The following is a 19,575-nucleotide window of genomic DNA, read 5'->3' on the forward strand; positions in this document are numbered from 1 at the left end:
ATTTTTTTTTAACGTTTATTTATTTTTGAGACAGAGAGAGACAGAGCATGAACAGGGGAGGAGCAGAGAGAGAGGGAGACACAGAATCTGAAACGGGTTCCAGGCTCTGAGCCGTCAGCACAGAGCCCGACGCGGAGCTCGAACTCACGGACCGTGAGATCATGACCTGAGCTGAAGTCGGCCGCTTAACCGACCGAGCCACCCAGGCGCCCCATAACAGCAGTATGTGTTTAATGCAATTCAAGAAAAGACCCAACTTCTTGGACGGCCGACTAGAGATGAGCTGAATTTTCCTGGCTCCAAAAGATGCTGGATTCCAGGAAACGGATGGAAGCAAATTGATCTCTTTGGTGCGGTGCTTGCTCTTGAATTCGCTAGTATTTGGTGTGTGAACATCAGGTTGATATTCAACAAAGAAACACTCGTTTGGATCCCCCCCTGCTTTTGCCACTTTCACGTTTATTTTCTCCAGTTTCATAAATGCACAAATGTATTTTACTTTAAAACACCCCGTTTTTCCTTGTTTAGTCAGATTAGAATTCAGTACTGCTGATACGTGCTTGAGTATCAGTGTGGCAACCACATCTTGGTGAAATCGACCTTTTAACAAAGCAAGGGAATCAAAAGTCTTCATTCTCAGGTTTTCAGATGTAGGAAGTGGAAAGACCCTGGTCAGTTCACTCAAATCATTTGACTCGGTGGCTTTGAACCTGGTCAGTGAAAATCTATAATGTGCAGGTGTTTCTTGCTGTATTTGCTACTGAAATCTGCTTCTCTCATATAGATCACTGTTACAGATGAGGAAGTTAGTAACCCATCCTTTTTAGATCTGGTGAGGACTCCCCAAATGAGGAAGTGCACACTTATTCTTATGTTTGCTTGGTAAGTCTGACTTGTGATGAGCTCAAAACCTTGTATCGAATTTACGACGCGTCCCCTTGTGCAGGTCAGGCTAAAGTTATGTCTTACTCGCTCTCCGTTGTCTCTCAATGTCGCCCCAGGTTCACAAGTGCCGTGGTTTATCAAGGACTCGTCATGCGCCTGGGGATTATAGGAGGCAACCTGTATATCGACTTCTTCATCTCGGGAGTTGTGGAGTTGCCTGCAGCCCTCTTGATCTTACTGACCATTGAGCGTTTTGGACGCCGCCTTCCCTTTGCGGGAAGCAACATGGTGGCAGGCGTGGCCTGCCTTGTCACCGCATTCTTACCAGAAGGTAATGGGCCCCTGAATCTGTTGGGCACTCAAGGCCTTGAAGTAGTCTTAAATCAAAATAATCAAGAATGGGGAGCCTCTTGTCCTCAGAAAACATATCACTGCATCAAAATCTTAGCACCAGGCGGGGCGCCTGGGTGGCGCAGTCGGTTAAGCGTCCGACTTCAGCCAGGTCACGATCTCGCGGTCCGTGAGTTCGAGCCCCGCGTCAGGCTCTGGGCTGATGGCTCGGAGCCTGGAGCCTGTTTCCGATTCTGTGTCTCCCTCTCTCTCTGCCCCTCCCCCGTTCATGCTCTGTCTCTCTCTGTCCCAAAAATAAATAAAAAACGTTGAAAAAAAAAAATCTTAGCACCAGGCAAGCTGTAGTGATGGCACTCGATTTTCTGCTTAATCAGTGTAACGAGTTTGAGTGTAGCGGTTGGTTCCATAGACTTTTCTGTTTTCTCCACTTCGGGTGCGTTTATGGATGAAATAGGTGTGCAAAATCTAGCTTGTAGCCATGTAACTTGCTTTTGATCGCCTTTATTTGACTTATTTTCATGATATCGCCGACCATGTTTTGCATATTTCCTGAGCTTCTGCCATATCACTGGCCCCATGCAAAGCACCAGGGTTACAAAAGGAGGAAAGGAAGACACTTCTGACTTCCAAAGGTTCACAACCTAGTAAGAGATATAGATACCTTATTTTTGAAATTTTTTTCTTACAAGTTTTTATTCATATTCCAGTTAGTTAACGTACAGTGTAATAATCGCTCCAAGGGTAGAATTTAGTGATTCATCACTTACATGCAACACCCAGTGCTCGTCACAACAAGTGCACTCCTGGGGCGCTTGGGTGGCTCAGTCAGTAGAGCATCCGACTTCAGCTCATGTCATGATCTCGCAGTTTGTGGGTTCGAGCCCCACATTGAGCTCTGTGCTGACAGCTCGGAGCCTGGAGTCCGTTTTGGATTCTGTGTCTCCTCTCTCTGCCCCTCCCCTGCTCACGCTCTTTCTCTCTCTCTCTCTTAAAAATAAATTTAAAAATTAAAAAAAAAATTTTAAAAAGCAAATGCCCTCCCTAATACTCATCACCCATTGAATCCATCCAACCACCTGCCTACCTCCCCTCCGGCAACCCTCATATTGTTCTCTGTAGTTAAGAGTCTGTTTGTTCTTTGCCTCTCTTTCCCCCCACGTTCATGTCTTACGTTTCTTAAATTGCACATGAGTGAAATCATGTGGTTTTTGTCTTTCTGACTGGCTGATTTCATTTAGCATAATACTCTCCAGCTCCTTCCACATGGTTGCATTTAAAATGGCAAGATTTCATTCTTTTTATGACTGGTAGTATCTCATTGCATATCTATACGATATGTTCTTTATCCATTCATCATCAGTCAATGGACATTTGGGGTCTTTCCATAACTTGGCTCTTGCTGATAATGCTGCTGTAAACACCGAGGTGCATGTTGGAATATAGACACTTTAATGCTTTCACAACTCACTATAATACATGAAATAATGGAATTATTTACAGTTGACCTTTGACACAACGGTGGGGGCGCTGACTCCCTGCATGGTTGAAAATCTGAATATGACTTTTGACTCCCCCGAAACTTAACTGCTAATAGCCTTCTGTTGACCGGAAGCCTTACCAACAACAAAACAGTCAGTTAACACATATTTTGTATGCTATATGTGTTATATTCTGTATTCGTACAATCAAGTAAGCTAGAAAAAAGAAAATGTTATTAAGAAACTCATAAGGAAAAGAAAATACAGTTACAGTACAGCACTGTGAAAAGTGTCTGCTTGTGGGTGGACCCACGCAGTTTAAACCTGTTGCTCCAGAGCCAACAATACAAGATTTAGAAAAATAAATCTCTCTGAAGGCTCTGACTGATTAAAAAAATAGACGCAAGCAGTGATATGCATGGAGTAGTCAGGAAAAGCTTCCGGAGGCGAGAACTCGGCACATACGAAGGAAAAGAAACGTACTGGACGGGGGCACCTGGCTCGCTCAGTCAGAAGAGCATGCGACTCTTGACCGCAGGGTCACGAGTTCGTACACATTGGGTGTAGAGATTACTAAAAAAATAAATAAGCTTAAAAAAAGAAGAGAAAGGAAAGGTAGTGGACAGAAGGGAAGGGTAGTAGAGATTGTCCACAGTAGGGCAGAGCTCTCAGAAGTATGAGCCATCTTCGGGAGTCCTGGGACCACACGTTCTCTGTTATTGCTGGAACATGCACGAAAAGGGGCCGAGGATACCTGCCACCAGCAGTGACTGGCCTCCCTGGCCATGCCAGGAACTTGGGCATGGTCCTGCGAGCTTCCTGCTCGCCGCATCAGGTTGCATCTCTCCAGTGAGGAGAGAGATGCCGAGAGCAGGAGTTAAGGTTGTGGCAGGCGGCCCGGGGGACACAGGGTGATTTCAGGGAGAAGCCAGAGTTCGTGGGGGGGCCCGAGACCAGTGCACGCTGAGGAGGTGGCGGGTGACCCCAAGTGCACCGTTAACACAACCCACGTTATCTCTGCCACAGGACACAGCAGACGCAGGACAGGGAAGCTTTTCAAAGCCCCACGGAGTGCGTAGGAATTAGAGCAAGTTGGTTCTTTCCATGTTCCGGGGTATGTGGGGTGGGGGATACTGAGAGGGCTGATTCTCTGGCAGCCCTTTTGTCGGCCCCAAAGAGTCTCTTTTCTTTTGAGAATCACTTGAGGGTCAAGAAAGAAGCTCCAGTATTGTGGAAGTGAAAATAGACATTTACAGATGAGTTTGTTAATTGTATGAAGGTTTATGAAGTCCCCAAACCCTATTTAAATAAAATTACAGAAATGCCCCCCTTCAGACTAGAAAATTAAGATGTAAAGTCTTCTGGGGCGCCTGGGTGGCTCAGTCGGTTAAGCGTCTGACTTTGGCTCAGGTCGTGATCTCACAGCTGGTGAGTTCAAGCTCCATGTCGGGCTGTGTGCTGACAGCTCGGAGCCTGGAGCCTGCTTCGGATTCTGTGTCTCCCTCTCTCTGCCCTCCCCCACTCACATTCTGTCTCTCTCTGTCTCTTAAAAATAAACAAACATTAAAAAAAATTTTTTTTAAAGATGTAAAGTCTTCCGATTGGAATGGTTGATGATAAACAGAACTGTTTATTTATACTGATCTCATTTTTGATGAGTCTACCAGATTCCTAGGGCTATAGTAACAAAGCACCACATCCCGGGTGGCTTGAAACAACAGAAACGTATTCTCTCACAGTCTCAGACACTGGAAATCTGAAATCCCAGTGTGGGCAGACCCACACTCTCTCTGAAGGCTCTGGGTGAGAATCCTTCCCTGCCTCCTCCTAATTTCCGGCAGTTGCCAGGAATCTTGGGTGTTGCTTGACATCATTCCAATGTCCACCTCCACCCTCGTATGACTTTCTCTTCTTTATGTCATCTGCAAAGATCCATATAGAAATACAGTCACATTCTAAGTTCTGGGTGGACATGAACTCTAGGGGACACTATTCAACCCACTACACTGGATTCAAGCATTCTAACAGCTGAGGAATCTGTATAACTCATATTGGTCAATACATGTCTATTTAGTATCTTTTTTTTAAATGTTTATTTATTTCTGAGACAGAGAGAGACAGAGCATGAGTGGCAGAGGGGCAGAGAGAGAGGGAGACACAGAATCCAAAGCAGGCTTCAGGCTCCGAGCTGTCAGCACAGAGCCCGACACAGGGCTCAAACTCACAGACCGTGAGATCATGACCTGAGCCTAAGCCGGATGCTCAACCGACTGAGCCACCCAGACGCCCCTATTTAGTATCTATTAATTGCCACCACTAAATTAGGAGTGGGAACAGAGCCTGAACAAGATAGACGTAGCTCTTATCCTTGTGAACAATGCACAATTGAACTAGAAGGGGGACGAATGGGGAACATCGGAGATCTCACTGTTGTTTCCCTTTTTGACACTGTATCATTTTGGATTTAGTTCCCTAGAGCGAAGTCTTCTGTCCTCATCGCACATGGAATAGGAATTAAGTATTAATTGCATATGAAATTAGGAAGGTGTGGAGAAAGGTTAATGACTTACAGGTGGCCCATCATTTCGTGATACAATCTTTCCCTGGAAAATTCTCTCTGGCCCCGGACTGATTGGGCTCATTTTGATGGGTGCTGCATCCCGCACGATCTCAGAAAGCATTCTAAGCCATATGTCCACACCAACGTTGGAGGAACTAAATGTGTGGGAACGGAGCTATTTTGTAGAGAACACTCATAAATTGAAAACTATAAGGCAAAGAATAGACTTTTCTGTCTGGTCTGATCCGTCTTATTTTGAAGACATAATTTCCCAATTTCAGCCTTAGAATTGTTCTCATCAGGACTGAAAAACAATTGCTTTTATTCTGGACACATCTGATGTGTACATTCACAGATTCAGCTGCTTTTATAAAAGCCTACATCGGCCATGATTGACAAGAATAGGTTCAAGCCCCAATGCTCCTTGTGAGCACCAAATTTTAACAGAGGTTCCTCGCTGGAGTTGGCAGCCCTAACTTCTACTTAAGGGAGGTTTTGGACCTGGTTACTTGGGCTGCTGGATTAACATTAGAAAGACTCTTCCTCTCAGTCGTTCTTGACGTCATGAACAGGAGGAGGGCCCCTGCACTGAATGCTGATTAGCCTTTTAGAGGAATCAGCTCTAAAATTATCTCTTAGAGAACAATTTAACTGGCTTTGCCTCCACTGAGCACAACTTTTCATGGTCTAAAGAATGACATTCTGGAAAAAGAAAGTCTTTCTGGCTGTCTCTTCACTTAAGGCACTCTGCTTTTGACCCAAATTTCTGAACTCTAATTGAAGTCTGAGAACTAGGTTTTCTTTATCCGTAGCTGTCTGCATCTTTCATTTGGGTTTGTTTAGGATGGGTACAAACCTAGCCCTTTTGGTAAGTAGTCTTTTTGAAAGGAGAATTCTGCCTTTTATTTCTCTTGAAGTGAGGAGTAAGCCAATACATCTTAATTTACATATCTCTATTACAAATTTTCACTACCGTTTTATTTCAGAACTCCAAGCAGATGGTACAGAGATGTAAAATAGTGTTCATTTAAAATCCTGCATATCCTTTCTTCAAAAATCGAGGCATTATTCTCAGTAATCTCCAGTCCCTTGACCAAATAAACGTCTATTCAGAGGGACCATCTTTCTCTGTGTTCTCAGGACTCCACGGAGCCTAGTTCCAGCGTCACTCCTCATTTTTAAGTTGTCTTGTGTGTTTTCTTGTCACTGTTCCTGAAAGGTGCCTGTTGCCTCTCTGAGACGAACTTCGAGTATTCCTGCGATGGATGATCAGAAGTTTCTGTTTGCATATGTAACATCCACACATCATTTACACTTCCTGACAAATCGCTTTCACTTCACTTTTAAGTTCACGAACAGTGCAGTGCCCTTGGGACTTCTGTTTCATTACACGTTTCACCGAAATCTCTAGCTCGGGGTGGTTAGATAGTGGCCTCTGCTGCTCAGAACGAACTGAGAGTCTTTCGGGGTAAAGTCAGCATGTAGGAGAAACCATGTCTCCCCAAGGGTGGCCGCTTGACAGCATTTTCTCAACATACCGCTGAATTGACTTGTTATCTGTCTGTATTCACTGAGCTAACCACGTGTTGCGTGTGTGTGCGTGTGTGTGTGTGTTCGGTTTCCTGGGTTTCGTGTGGTTCTTTCTGGCAAACGGTGATAGCCTCACTCGTAAACTTAAATTGTCATGAAAGTTATCAGCGGGACTCACTTGTAGAGTAGTCTTGATTCAGTAGGAAAAAAAACCCTCTAACTTAAGAATTTAACTTGGATAATCAAGTCATTTCCACGGTAGCCGGCGACATTCTTTGCAGCCCGAGAACAGCGAGAGGTTGCCCGGTCGGGCTGGGACCCAGGGAATCTGGGCAAGGGCTCCCACTTTCCGTTCCCTGGCCCCTGGCGCTGTACCACCTGCTCATTGAAGGCTGGGGTGGAATGCATTTCCTAGTCCCCCTCTCTGGCCTTCATGAAGAGGCAAGGCCTAAATAAAACACATGTTTACCACTGCTCTGTGCCAGGGCACATGGCAGCCCAGCACATCAGCACAATCCTGATACTCCTCACCCCCTGATGTAACTGTTAGCGTGAGAGCTACAGGTGTCCTCATCTGGGAAAAACGTCAAGTACACCAGGACGTCCTCAGCCAGTTTGTGGTCAAAATGTAGTAACCTGGAGCCTCCCAGCAGTGATCTGGATTCTTAAACCGTCTTTCTCTGTGCTTGCCGTCCTAGGCAATGGTTTTATTTGGTCGGTTTTAGCCTTGTTGTTGTTGCTGTTGTCATTGACTATTCTTGTAGAGAAGACCAGTAAATCTACCAAGCTCAATTCTTTTCTTTCATCCTCCACCTCCACACCTGCTTTTCTACTAAAAAAATCATGTGCTCGGGAATGAGCATTAATCCTTCTAGGAGACAAGAGGACCATTTAGTACTGAGTGAGCATGAATAAATATGAATATAAAAGGGAAGAATTTCATTTTCAAAGATGGAAGTCAGGATGTCCTTAGCTTTGCTTGGGAGAACAGATATGTGCTTGTCCATCAGTCACATATCTCAGACCCATGTCCACTAAGGACGGATGGCATAAGTCGCACAACTCTTTGTGTGTGTGTGTGTGTGTGTGTGTGTGTGAATCTTGCTAATCATTCTTTTTTTAACATTTTTAAAATTTATATCCAAGTTAGTTAGCATATAGTGCAACAATGATTTCAGGAGTAGATTCCTTAGTGCCCCTTATCCATTTAGCCCATCCCCCCTCCCACACCCCCTCCAGTAACCCTCTATTTGTCCTCCATATTTAAGAGTCTCTTATGTTTTGTTCCCCTCCCTGTTTTTATATTATTTTTGCTTCCCTTCCCTTATGTTCATCTGTTTTGTCTCTTAAAGTCCTCATATGAGTGAGGTCATACAATATTTGTCTTTCTCTGACTTATTAATTTCACTTATAATATAATACCCTCTAGTTCCATCCACATAGCTGCAGATGGCAAGATTTCATTCTTTTTGATTGCCAAGTAATACTCCATTGTGTGTGTGTGTGTGTGTGTGTGTGTGTGTATACCACATTTTCTTTCTCCATTTATCCATTGATGGACATTTGGGCTCTTTCCATACTTTGGTTATTGTTGATAGTGCTGCTATAACCATGGGGGTGCATGTGCCCCTTCAAAACAGCATACCTGTATCCTTTGGATAAATACCTAGTAGTGCAATTATTGGGTCATAGGGTAGTTCTATTTTTAATTTTTTGAGGAACCTCCATACTGTTTTCCAGAGTGGCTGCCCCAGTTTGCATTCCCACCAACAGTGCAAAAGAGATCCTCTATCTCCACATCCTCATCAACATCTGTTGTTGCCTGAGTTGTTAACATTAGCCATTCTGACAGGTGTCAGGTGGTATCTCATCGTGGTTTTGATTTGCATTTCCCTGACGATGAGTGATGTGGAGCATTTTTTCATGTGTCGGTTGGCCATCTGGATGTCTTCTTTGGAGAAGTGTCTATTCATGTCTTTTGCCCATTTCTTCACTGGATTATTTGTTTTTTGGGATGTTGAATTTGATAAGTTCTTTATAGATTTTAGGTACTAACCCTTTATCTGATATGTCATTTGCAAATATCTTCTCCCATTCCGTCAGTTGCCTTTAAGTTTTACTGATTGTTTCCTTCTTTGTGCAGAAGCTTTTTATTTTTTGAGTTCCCAATAGTTCATTTTTGCTTTTGTTTCCCTTGCCTCTGGAGATGGGTTGAGTAAGAAGTTGCTGCGGCCAAGGTCAAAGAGGTTTTTTTCCTGCTTTCTCCTCGAGGATTTTGATGGCTTCCTGTCTTACGTTTAGGTCTTTCATCCATTTTGAGTTTATTTTTGTATCTGGTGTAAGAAAGTGGCTCAGGTTCATTTTTCTGCGTGTCGTTGTCCAGTTTTCCCAGCACCATTTGCTGAAGAGACTGTCTTTATTCCATTGGATATTCTTTCTTGCTTTGTCAAAGATTAGTTGGCCATACATTTGTGGGTCCATTTCTGGGTTCTCTATTCTGTTCCATTGATCTGAGTGTCTGTTTTTGTGCAACTCTTAAGAAATTTAGAGCACTGACTTTTTAGGGCAAAGATGGTTTACTCCCTCTTCTCTTAAAACTCAAAAGAAATAAAACATTTAATGAAGAACTTTGAGCTTTTTCTCCTAGTTACTTTGGAGGATAGGAGAATTTCCTCATATAACCAGTGCAGCCCCTAGAACAGTTCATTTTTAAATGAATGAACCAACTGATTTTTAAGAATCTGGCCTCTTCTAGATGATTTCTTGGGGAAGTAGCAAGATTGGGGATGGGGAAGACAATAAGAAACATACACCCTACCAACAACACAAGGCATAGATCTTCCCTTCCGAAGGTTCCAGTCCCCAAGCCTTTGCTACCCTCTAGAAAGCAACATTGGCTTCACATCCAGATTCTTTCTGGCCTGCTTGGAGCAGGTGTTCTGTGTGTTATCACTAAGAGGTGGGAACAGAGAGAGGGCAAATGGGCAATAGGCTGTGGTAACAGTTCTCAAGGGCCCAAGTGAAGACCACCTTCCAGAAGGCCAGAGCACGCAGGCCCTCTAGGATGGCAGTGCCGGGAACACCGTTTTCAATACAGTGGCTGCTGAACAAATGGTTCTTGAATTGTATTTCCATCATCTAACCCTGCTCAGAAAGGCAACTAGCACACTAAATATGAGCTATCATCCTGGTGGTTGTTGCTGCTAAAATTTGGTTACAATATGGGGCACCTGGGTGGCTTAGCCGGTTAGGCGTCCAACTTCCACTCAGGTCATGGTCTCACAATTCGGGAGTTCGAGCCCCGCATCGGGCTCTGGGCTGACAGCTCAGAGCCTGGAGCCTGTTTTGGATTCTGTGTCTCCCTCTTTCTCTGCCCCTCCCCTGCTCATGCTCTGTCTCTCTCTCTCTCAAAAATAAATAAACACTTAAAAATAAATTTGGCTACAATATTAGAAGATATCTGTCATTTGTGCTTAAAATTAGCAAAGACTTAGGGCTGGGAGAACACTAAACAAATGCCTTTTGTTGTTTTGTGATATTTCATTGAAAGCAAACCCCTAACTCTGCCCTTCCACATTTTCTATTTTCAGGAATACCGTGGTTGAGAACCACAGTGGCTACCCTGGGAAGACTAGGGATTACCATGGCCTTTGAAATTGTTTATTTGGTAAATTCAGAATTGTACCCAACAACATTACGGTAATTCCAACCTACATGTCCTGGTTTCTCCTAAGTGATTCTGCAGCCAAATGTTTTCACCTAAAACCCATGAAACAGTTTTCTTAACTTGATGATATATTAGCCCGGGCTGGAGGCAGCCAGTAAAGAAGATCCACTTTGAGCTATAGCTGCTTTCTGCATTGCTACCTTCCGCATCTCTTGACAGAAACATTTCTCATATCAGTATCTTTATACACAGCGGTGGTTTTGTGGGATCAGAAAATCTGGGTAGCGTACTTGTTTAGATGTGGGTCAAAACTGTGCTCGTCGGCATCACCCCGTTTAAAGGCTACGGCCTCTGTTCTGACCACATTCCACGTCTGGCAGCTGTGAGTGATTGAGGAAGGACAGAGTGAAACAGCGTGCGTGGGCTGCACGTTGGCCTCCTTTCCTGGGGGAGTATTCACGGGCCTTCCTTACTGTCAAGTGAGGGTGCCGAGGTGATCCCTGAGCACTGCGGCGTGGGCTGGGCGGTGAGCCTCCGGTGAGAGAATGATTTCCACCGGCGCTGTAGACCGCCTCGCTCTCCGGTGACTCGGCGTTTGCCCGGATATGAAATGGGGCAGAATGGAAACGGCGTGCTTCGAAATAGGAGAGGAGGTCGTAGTTCTCAAAGTCGAAAGCTACAGAAACAGAAAATATTACTAAGATTGCTTTGTTGCCTGTGTATCTGAACGTTTCCCTTATCCTGACTACATTAAATATTTTTGTCTCTAAAACAATGTTTTACTCTACAGAAATTTCGGAGTTTCTCTCTGCTCGGGTTTATGTGATTTTGGGGGAATCATAGCCCCATTTCTGCTCTTCCGGCTGGCGGCCATTTGGTTAGAACTACCTCTTATCATCTTTGGTAAGAACTCCTTTCATACGTGATTCCTAAATGCTTTCATCTATATTCTTTGTATTTCACCTATAGTGATTACTAGGTTTGCTATTAATGAGATCATTCAATTTTTTTATGACAATTGCTTGAGTTTTGAATGGCCAAACCGATTATAGTTCTATGGGAAACCTAAATGATTTTAATTTATTTTATATAAAAGTGTCGTGATGAGCCATTAGCTTTCTTTGCTTAAGTTCTGAGTTACATTCCAGTACTACAAAACTCTTGAAATTGGGGGACCACACGACTAATTTTCAGGGGACCAATTTGGACCTTCCGGCTGTTTCGGAATAAGCCTACAAACTAATTAGATTTTTAAATGTTCGATACCTATTAGATATCGTATCTTCGTTTGCTTTGACGTGAAGCAGGCTGTGCGTGGAACCCCTTGCCCATGTACTGTAAGCTCTGCGATGGCTCTCAAGTTCATGCCCTCCTTCCAACTCGTTTCCGCAGGCCTCCTGAGGGGACAGAAGCAAGGCATAGGGGCTGGGGGCTTAGGGTAATTCAGTCCAGTGCTTCTCAAATGTTGTGCTCACCTTTCTGCCTGTGTCTCGTCCCTGCCTCTACTCTCTTCAGCAAGAAAGCACACAGGCTGGCCCCCTTCCCACCTATCTTCCCTCCACCTCCACGTCCTCACTCCTGGTAGAGACTGTGTTCTACTTTGTGCTCAGCAGTTTAACTTGCAATGAAAATATTGAGTCCGTGGGGACATACATCCTGAATAATGCAAAATCCCTACCAGTGCTCACTAGCTAGGGGCAGGAAAGCTCCTAACCACATGACAGCACCCAATTCAAGAAAAGATTACTGCAAATTATTTCACGGGGTCTGATGAACAAGCCCAGTGTTGACTCTGTGGCCAGCATGAAAAAGCAGAGAGTGCCTCTGTTCAACCAAGACCAAATGGTCTGGGCTGGGGGTGGGGCAGCAGTCGTTCAAGGTCTGGGCCTGGCTTGCAGCCAAGCGCTGGGAAAGCCGGCCCTGATGCTGTCCTGTCCCCCCTTCCTGCCGAGTCTGGCTGGGGAGAGAGCCACACTTCCTTCCAAACCATCAGTCACAGCACAGTGTGCTAAACACTGAAAGCAGAGGGCGCGGGCAGGCGAGCGCAGGGTAGGGACACCTGACCCGCTGGAGTGGAGGAGGAAGGAGGAGTGCATAGTTGAGATCGGAGAGGAGTAGAAATTACCTACGTGGGAAGTGTGGGCCTGGGCTCCAGGCAGTGGAAGGCCTAGCGGCCAAGGGTGAAGCTGTTGTCTGGGAAGCGGGGGAGTCAAAAGCAGACACCAGATGTGGGGGGTTGGGGGCGCGGGGAAGGGAGGGGACGCTGGGTGGCAGGCTGGACCAGATCACAGTCATGAAGGGTAGTCCTGGTCCCGCAAAGGTTTGCTCTTTATCCAAACAGCAGTGGAAGCTAGGAGATCTAAGCTGGGATTGACAGTGTTAGGTTTACATATTAGAAGCAGGACTCTGATGTGCAAATGGGTTGGAGGGAGGCCGTGCTGGTGGGGAGCCAGTTCCTCAGGGAAGGGATCATGCCTGGTGGCTGGGGGTTAAGGCCATGACACCAGGAGCACTGGGCGCAGAGATTCGAGAAATACGTTAGTAGTAAAACTGGCAAGGGGGCACCTGGGTGGCTCAGTCGGTTATGTGTCTGACTCTTGGTTTGGGGTCAGGTCGTGATCTCATGGTTTGTGAGTTCAAGCCCCACATCGGGCTCTGTGCTGACAGTACAGAGCCTGCTTGGGATTCTCTCTCCCTCTCTCTCTGCCCCTCCTCTACTCGTGCTCTCTCCCTCTCTCTTTCTCTCTCATGATAAATAAACTTAAAGTAAAACTGGCAAGAGGGGTGACTGAGTGGGCTCCCCGGAGGGGCTCCCCAGAGGCGGGGAAGACCGAGCTCCTGGCTGGGAAAAGCAGAGACAGCCAGGCCCTCATTGAGTGAATGCCAGAGGAGCTGCCCACGGGACACCAAGGAACCTGTCTGGGTGTGGGTCGCAGCAAATGCCTGCAAGAAAGCCAGTAGCCTTTGGGGCGTGAGAAGAAGCGTGGCCCGGTGACAGAGATCGGGAGGCCATCTGAGTGTAGATAACCACTGACATGGGAGGGTCTGAGACCCCCACCCCAGGAATGGGACCAGGTGAGAGGAAAGGAGGGGGCCCGGGCAAGGCAGAGCCCTGATGAGCGACAAAGCGTCTTGGGTGGCAAAGGGCCTGGAGGCCTCAAGGAGAGGAGGAGGGATGCGAGAGGGATGAAGAGGCCAGAGAGAAGCGGGGCCAGGGGAGGGCAGCGGCTTCACCAGCGGCCGGTGCTGCTGTGGGGCCCGACCAGTGGGCAAGGTGGGTCCGGAGCACGCAGGGCGGACCCCACAGAGAGCGGGCGGGGGGGTGGGGGGGGCACAGGACGCCAGCCAGCACCCACCTGCCAAGGCCACCTGTGAAGTTTTCAGGGATTTTTGAGCCCAGGGGTTAGCACAGCCATTGTTCAAACTTCCCTGTATCAAATCTATTAAAAACAGAGGAGATAATTACTCAAACCCCATCACTTCCTAGTTCACGTACATTTCCCTACTCTCTGTGTTCTTCGGGCCACTTTGGTCTGTCGTGTCCTTATGGGGGAGACGCGACATCACACGTTGTCACCGCCCCTCCCTTCCCACCGCCTGGATCCATGATATCGTGGCAGGACCTAGAGATGCCCGCGGTGGGGGTACTCACACCACGGAAATCCGCAGACGCTGCAAGTCGGCGCTGTATTTTCGGGAGGGCCGGTTGCTAAACATTTACCGACATATCCATAGGACGTGAAGAGATGTGGGAAATAGGGGAGGATGGTGTTTCAAGAATTTCAGCTCTAAAGAACAGGAAAGGTGGGGACAGCAACCGGAGGATGACGCGAGGTTGGGAGAAGGGTCCCGAAAGAGGAGAGGCTGGCATAGGGTCCGTGCCCCCACCGGCCCGTTGCAGACACTGGAGCCAGAGGGTTCGGCGCACAGTGAGAAGCCCAGAAAGACTCCAAGAGATGGCCATTGGGCTGAAGTGGGGACGAGTCCAACCGTGTAATGTGACCCAGTAGGGAAGGGGAGGGAGAGGAACCGGTAAAGCGCTTGGTGGGTAAAAGGAAGCTGAGAGGAGTCCTGTGAGAAGCAGGAGGTGAGGTCTTCTCTCTCACTTAGGCGCCCGGTAAGTAATAGTGAAGTGAGCGAATGAACAGGTGTTTGCAAGAGTCCCGGGACGGTGGGACCGCGCAGGGTCCAAGGAAGGAAGAGAACGTTTCGAAGGGTGGCAAAAGAGAACCGGAGAGCTGGGTGGGTAACCAGAGGGCTGCTGCCAGTAAGGGCTGGTTGAGGTTAGTTGGTTAGCTGGTTAAGGTTAAGCTCCAGGGTGAGCAGGGAGGGAGGCCACGGGCCAGCTGTGCGTTCCTCGTGTGCTGTCGCCTTTCTTTATTCCGTAGGTATCCTGGCATCTGTCTGCGGCGGGCTCGTGATGCTGTTGCCTGAAACCAAGGGTATCGCCTTGCCAGAAACAGTGGACGATGTAGAAAAACTTGGCAGGTATCGTATGAAATTCAGTGCACCTTAAATAAAAGCAGCGTTTCAAACTACTAAGGGAAAAAAGGGTGTGGAGAAAATTGAACTCTCATGGGGGGAAATAATATCAATCTGTCATCTCACGTCCTAAGCAGAAGATTCAAAGTTGATTTGGAAGATTAATATAAAAAAAAGCAAAACTCTGAAAGACTGTATATTATTTTTAAGATGTGGTTATGAAGAGGGAAACATTGCTAAGGTGTTAAAACTCAGAAAAAAAAATCTAAAGGAAGAGAATGGGTCATTTGGCAAAGCAGAAATAAATGTGCATCAGTAGGAAACTGATCGTGAGAATGATAATATATTCATGGTATGGCTTACTATATAGAGATGAAAAGAATTGAGATATATCTGTGTGGAATGACACAGTAAGATCTTCAAGATTGATTACAAAGTGAAAAGTTGCTGAACAATGTGTTTCAGTATTTATTATTTTTTTTTTAATTTTTTTAACGTTTATTTATTTTTGAGACAGAGAGAGACAGAGCATGAACGGGGGAGGGTCAGAGAGAGGGAGACACAGAATCCGAAACAGGCTCCGGGCTCCGAGCTGTCAGCACAGAGCCCGACGCGGGGCTCGAACTCACGAACTGTGAGATCATGACCTGAGCCGAAGTCGGCCGCTTAACCGACTGAGCCACCCAGGCGCCCCTGTTTCAGTATTTATTAAAAAATAAAACCAATAGCGAATTCTCTCTGGAGCTAGATGAGAAGACAGAAGATGGAAAGAGAGAGAAAGAGACAATGGATGGATGGATGGATGGATGGGTGGGTGGGTGGATGGATAAAAATAGATCAATAGAAGATGGAGAAGGAGAAAGAGAGATTAAGTTTTGAAGAAGGCCGTCTAACTGGTGTGTAGGGCAAGTATCTAACCGATACACAAACATGAAGAGTTATATCAAGAAAAATTCACACTACACAAATTCTTTCTAATTTCCTCTGCTGGAAATGTTTCATAATAAAAAGAGGAAGAGAGGATATGAAATATTAGAGTAAAATATTAGAATAGTAAAATATTAGTAAATTAGTAAAATTACTAATTAGTAAATTACTAATTACATTAGTAAATTAGTAATTTACTAATTCGTAAATTAGTAAAATATTAGAATAAAAGATCTAATATAGTAATGTAGACCCTCTTGGGATAGCAATGAATTGGGAAGAAGACTTCACTTTTACACTCTGTAGACTTTTGTTTTTACATGTTTTATTTATTTTTGAGGACAAATAGAGACAGAGCACAAGTGGGGGAGGGGCAGAGAGAGAGGGAGACACAGAATCCGAAGCGGGCTCCAGGCTCCGAGCTGTCAGCACAGAGCCCGACGCGGGGCTCGAACTCACAAACTGTGAGATCATGACCTGAGCCAAAGTCAGACGCCCAACTGACTGAGCCACCCAGGAGCCCCATACACTCTGTAGACTTTTGTATTATTTGATTAATTTTCTCATTACAACACATGGCCTTGTATTATTTGCATAGTTAAAAAACAATTTAACTGCTGATTTTTAAAAGAAAACCAGTCTTCTAAATAACGGCCTGGAAATTAAGTATGTGGCTCTCTCAACTTAAAAAAAAAATTTGCGTCAAAAATATTTATAAGAAGACTGAAGTGTTAATAACCTCATGGCAGTTCTTTTCCTCACTTGTAGATTAGGAAGAGATTAGAAGGCGGCATTTTTTAAGTACCAGTGTGATGGATGGTTTCACACATGCCATTTCATTTAATACTCAAAATGATTTTATGCAATTCCAGTTCTTATCCTCACTCATTTCAGTACTAGGAAATCTATGCTTAGAAAGGTTCACAGCTTTGGGGCACCTGGGTGGCTCAGTCGGTTAAGCGTCCGACTTTGGCTCAGGTCAGCAACCATTGCGAAGTGTCTCCTGAGTATGTTACCAAACCTCTACAACTTACACAATGATTTCATTGGATTTTATCGCCCTGTTTCTTGATGCTATTTTGAAACACAAGATTGATTCATCATCTCAGAACTTTCCTAAGGAAAGCTCATCAGTGTGTGTAAAATAAAACCATCAGCTCATATCGCAGTAACTGACTTATAACAGTCAGAGAACAGGTGGGCATTTGCCTCGGGAAGTAATCCAAACAGATTCTTACACTTGTTTGGAAATGAAGTGACGGTAATGACTTACTTCTCACCCAAAAGCTCCACCTATTTTTCACCCTTAGAGCAATGATACCTGAAATTTGGAGTGAGGTCGAAGATTCTCTTTGAGATACTGCCATTTTGCAAATCAAAATTAAGAAATTCATAAAAGGTGTTAAACTGTGTGAAATCCTCTTGAGCCTGATACCATCGTAAGGCCCCGCTTTATCCAAAAGAGAGAAACATTTTGCTAACTGTGTCTTTCTAGACAATTGCTTGGTTTGTATCCGAGTTCAGGGACCAGGTCAGGGTGGGTGGCGTCCTAGTCCTGTCACATAAAGAACTTACATGCAGATTAACCCTGCCTAGGGTCTGAAAGCAGGTTTTAAAAAATGAGCCTGGCGACAGTTTTTTTGTCACCTTTGAATTGGGCTTTTATGAGATGTTACACGTCCGTGTGTTTGATCAAAACCAACTATAATGTTGAGCAAGAAAACTTTGTTGTAGCTTGTTGTATAATAGTTCATAAGGACTTTCTCTTCTCTCCTTGTTTTGTTAGTCCATATTCCTACAAATGTGGCAGGAGAAAGAAAACCCAAGTTTGCAGCTCGCACCTTTGACGCCCCCCTGCCAAAGACAGAAGGAAGGGGCTCTCTAGGTCGATGTCTCTCAAGGAACCGATGTGCCTTGCACACACGTGCGTGTTGTCCATTTTAGCCACATTATGCCGCGCGGCTCCAAGCGTTCGTCATGCTGTACAAAGACATTCAAACTGCCCAGGGTATTTTTATATGATGTCGGATGAATTAGGATTTACGGCGCTCGGGAACTTTCTGGGCGCACAGAGTATGCGGCTGGTTTAGCAAAGAGCCTGTTGCACATACAGCGCCCCCCCGCCCCAGTTTTTGTCTAAAGTTGGGGCAGCGGGTCTGACCCAGTTATAGAGGGACGAGAGAAACCTTCACCAAGTTCTCACGACCGCTTGCTCCATCAAAGATGAAGGACGTGCAAACCAGGGATCGGGGAAAAGTGTCCAGAGTGGGTTCATCAAATCTGATCGACGAATGAAAGCTCCGAGCTGAGCGTTCTGAAGATTCCAGGGAGGATGAAGGTTTGGAGATCCTGCCTGTGAAGAGACTGAATCTGAGGCCCCTGGGCCACGTGGTACTGAGGCTTTCCTTTCTCTTCTTGTTTTGCCCAGTGGAAGCCACTGTAGCATCTGGGCCCGCGGGCGTGCTCGGGCCTTGTTCCGTGATCATGAACAAATCTGCTGTACAATTTGAGGATTTGACCCTATTGTTTTCTTAAATCAGATTTGGGCCTCAGAAGATAGAGCCCCGTACTCAGTTCAGTATTGAGCAAAATCCATGGATTCCGACTTCATGGGTCTTAAGATTTTAATCTTGAAGGGATATTTATCTTATATCTTGTGAGTCCAGTTCTACGATGCCGCCCATGGTCAAGGGTGAAAACCATGGACTGTTCTCATTCAACCTTGACACGTTTAACCTGTCTTGGGAAGCAGCTTACATTTTAATTTAAAAGTAAGGTCAATTTATATCCATGTTTAAAAGAATTGGGAGAAGCTTTAGAAGTGATGTCACAGACACTAATAAGGGATTTGATCTTTCTTTTTTTGTTACTGAGACTTTTGAAATGCGGAGCTTAAATACATATCTGTTACCTTTTCCTGCTGTTCTGCTTCGTATGTTATATTCGTGGTATTTCCGATTCAGTATGTATCTTATGCAGAAGTTTTTCATGAGTTATTTTGTGTGGACAGACAAAACGAGCACCGAGGAGAATCTTGCCAACGAAGAAGACAATTCTCTGTGAACACATGACAATAGGTACGGGGTGTGGGCTAATTGTAAAATAAGTTTTGTAATCCTCCAGCACAACAGGACTGAATATGAATGTTTTATTTTCCCGTGAAATAAACACTGCTCTTTGGGGACTTCATGCTGTCACCCTGTACTCGTCCACACTTGCAGTTTCGCTGTTTTCGTGCTTCTCTATGCTGGAAGATGACTATTCCTGCCTCGATACTCTCACCTTCGAATTGCATCTTGGTTGCTATTTTGGTTCCGGTCACAATAAAAAAGTGTTTAATTGTCAAGAACAATCAAGGTTTGTTCTCGGTCTTCCTTTTGCACATGCGTCACTGGAAAACACCGTTCCCGCGTGACAGGACAGGCTGTCTGGGCAGACAATTAGCGATGGAAATTAAGTGCTCTACCTTCAGTCTGCGGTCGTGGATCTTGGTACCATTCCTAGATTCAAATGTAACCCAGAATAGCACACAGGCTCCCTACGGAGCCTGTATTGTATTGTATTACACTGCCATTGCCCGGTTCCCTTCACCGTGCACAAGTCTCCGCCCGGTGTCCGCTGTGCTCAGCTAACGTCAAGTTGTCAGTAACAGATTTCATCCCCAAGAATAGAATTTGTTCTCATGACTCCCCATA

The 19,575-nt window shown here is 45.4% G+C and overlaps 1 protein-coding gene across 1 annotated transcript; it reads left to right on the forward strand.

Moving 5' to 3' along the window:
• Positions 1–216: 216 nt before the first annotated feature.
• On the forward strand, positions 217–19,232 carry SLC22A3 (solute carrier family 22 member 3). The gene is made up of 6 exons (XM_049654564.1): positions 217–882; positions 1,002–1,216; positions 10,395–10,503; positions 11,262–11,374; positions 14,860–14,959; positions 17,667–19,232. The coding sequence occupies exons 1-6, from the start codon at positions 848–850 to the stop codon at positions 17,725–17,727; spliced, it is 633 nt and encodes a 210-aa protein (XP_049510521.1). The 5' UTR covers positions 217–847; the 3' UTR covers positions 17,728–19,232.
• The last annotated feature ends 343 nt before the right edge of the window (positions 19,233–19,575 follow it).

This window comes from Panthera uncia (genome assembly GCF_023721935.1).
Source record: "Panthera uncia isolate 11264 chromosome B2 unlocalized genomic scaffold, Puncia_PCG_1.0 HiC_scaffold_24, whole genome shotgun sequence".
NCBI lineage: Eukaryota > Metazoa > Chordata > Mammalia > Carnivora > Felidae > Panthera > Panthera uncia.